The 1,773-nt window shown below is 31.5% G+C and overlaps 1 protein-coding gene across 1 annotated transcript in view; it reads right to left on the reverse strand.

Moving 5' to 3' along the window:
* Positions 1–7: 7 nt before the first annotated feature.
* Positions 8–1,773, reverse strand: part of LOC104983054 (dystrophin-like) — a gene marked incomplete at its 3' end in the record, with an annotated part of 5,170 nt that continues 3,404 nt past the window's right edge. Inside the window, exon 3 of the mRNA XM_010832545.1 lies at positions 8–163. Coding sequence (XP_010830847.1) covers positions 8–163 — 156 coding nt within the window. The remainder of the gene's footprint in view (positions 164–1,773) is intronic.

Raw genomic sequence — 1,773 nt, forward strand, 5'->3', positions numbered from 1 at the left:
CACACACCTTTGCTCCCAGCTCATTATAATGCAATTTCAAAGCCGTTACTCTTTCATCAAGCTCTTTAGGGTTTTCCGTCTGCTTCTTCTGTACAATTTGACGTCCAGTTTTAATCACCATTTCCACTTCAGACTTCACTTCACTCAGACTTTTATACAAGTTCTAAGTTAAAACATAAAACAAAATAGAATAAGCAATAGTGTCTGATTCATACTATCATTAAAAAAAAAAATTTGAGTAGAGATCACCTGAATTGCTATTTTATGGTTTCAGTTTTAACAAAGTAGCATTTTGCAGCTGTGGTCAATATTTAGCTTTTGAAATTTCTTATTGATTTAATTCTTCTAGTTGTAATTACATGTACATACACAGGCATGCATATTGTGCAGTTATTCTTACCAAAGTAAGGGTACATCATGCATATATTTAATTCTTCATCCCATGTTTACAAAGTTCATTTTTAAAAGCTATATGACTTCTATTTTAAATTTTGTAATTATATAATTCTAGCTGTGACTTGGGAAAAATTCATTTACTCATTCCCCAGGTGTTTATTGAATGCCTATTTATACTAGACAGTATTTGAGTCACTAGAGAATCAGTGGTGGCCAAACTAGACACTATTCTCACAGTGCTACGTTATAGTCGGGTTAAAATGTCTGAATTGCCAGATTGTAATTCTAACACATATTAAATCACATAAAAGGAGGGAATATAATCTTAAATGTTAATAAAATGATATAAATTTATTTTCTTAATGGAGCTGAGCAATTAAATGTAGACTAATATGAAGTATTACCTAAAACTCATAAGTACATCACAGCTCTAAAGAACACATATATTGGTTCACAACAGTATCCTGCTGTAACAAATCCTCATTAAACAAGTGTCATAGCTTTCTCTTGTAGTTACTTTACTTGGAAAGATACGTATGTTTGAATGTATGTGTGTATGTACGCATGCATATGTGTACACATGTATATGTATACAGGCATATGTAATAGTTTACATTATATATTGTCACATTAAGTTGTTCAGTGGTGAGTCTGAACAACAAATACTTATTGGCCCTGAGAAATAAAGTTGCTAGTAGGTATTACAAGTACTGTTATTTGGGAGTTGGAATAGAAATTAAGTTTGCTTTTTTTCCTTTTCAGTTTAAAATCAATGAAAACAAAGCATTTTGTGAACGCTGAGCAATTATCCTATTCATTAAGGCTACATACATAACTATTTTCACCTTAATTCTCCCTTTGGTGATCACTTGAAGTTGTTAATATTCCTTTATTAATACTTGCGAGTTCTTTCTGAGCTTTTCATTTTTTTTAATTAATTTACTTCTTTTAGAAAATATAAATATATCTGGGTATTTATAAACATTTAAATCATTAACTGTCACACTGGGATTCAATTCCTAAATTCTGGAATCCGAGATATTTCCAAATGACTATTTTAAATGTTAAAAAAAAAAAAACTTTAAATGTTAATGATTTACTTTTATGAAAATGAAAGTCGCTCAGTCATGTCCGACTCTTTGCAAACCCATGGACTACATATTCCATGAAATTTTCTAGGCCAGAACACTGGAGTGGGTAGCCTTTCCTTTCTCCAGGGGATCTTCCCAGCCCAGGTTTCCTGCATTGTAGGTGGATTCTTTAGCAGCTGAGCCACAGAACTGATAGCCAATTTCATCACTTCATTCAATAGAGAGAATATTTATCATTAAGAAAGGGAAATAAGTTTTTACATGTGTTTGTGTTCATGTTTTTAAG

This window comes from Bison bison, unplaced genomic scaffold (assembly GCF_000754665.1).
Source record: "Bison bison bison isolate TAMUID 2011002044 unplaced genomic scaffold, Bison_UMD1.0 scf7180017861104, whole genome shotgun sequence".
Lineage (NCBI taxonomy): Eukaryota > Metazoa > Chordata > Mammalia > Artiodactyla > Bovidae > Bison > Bison bison.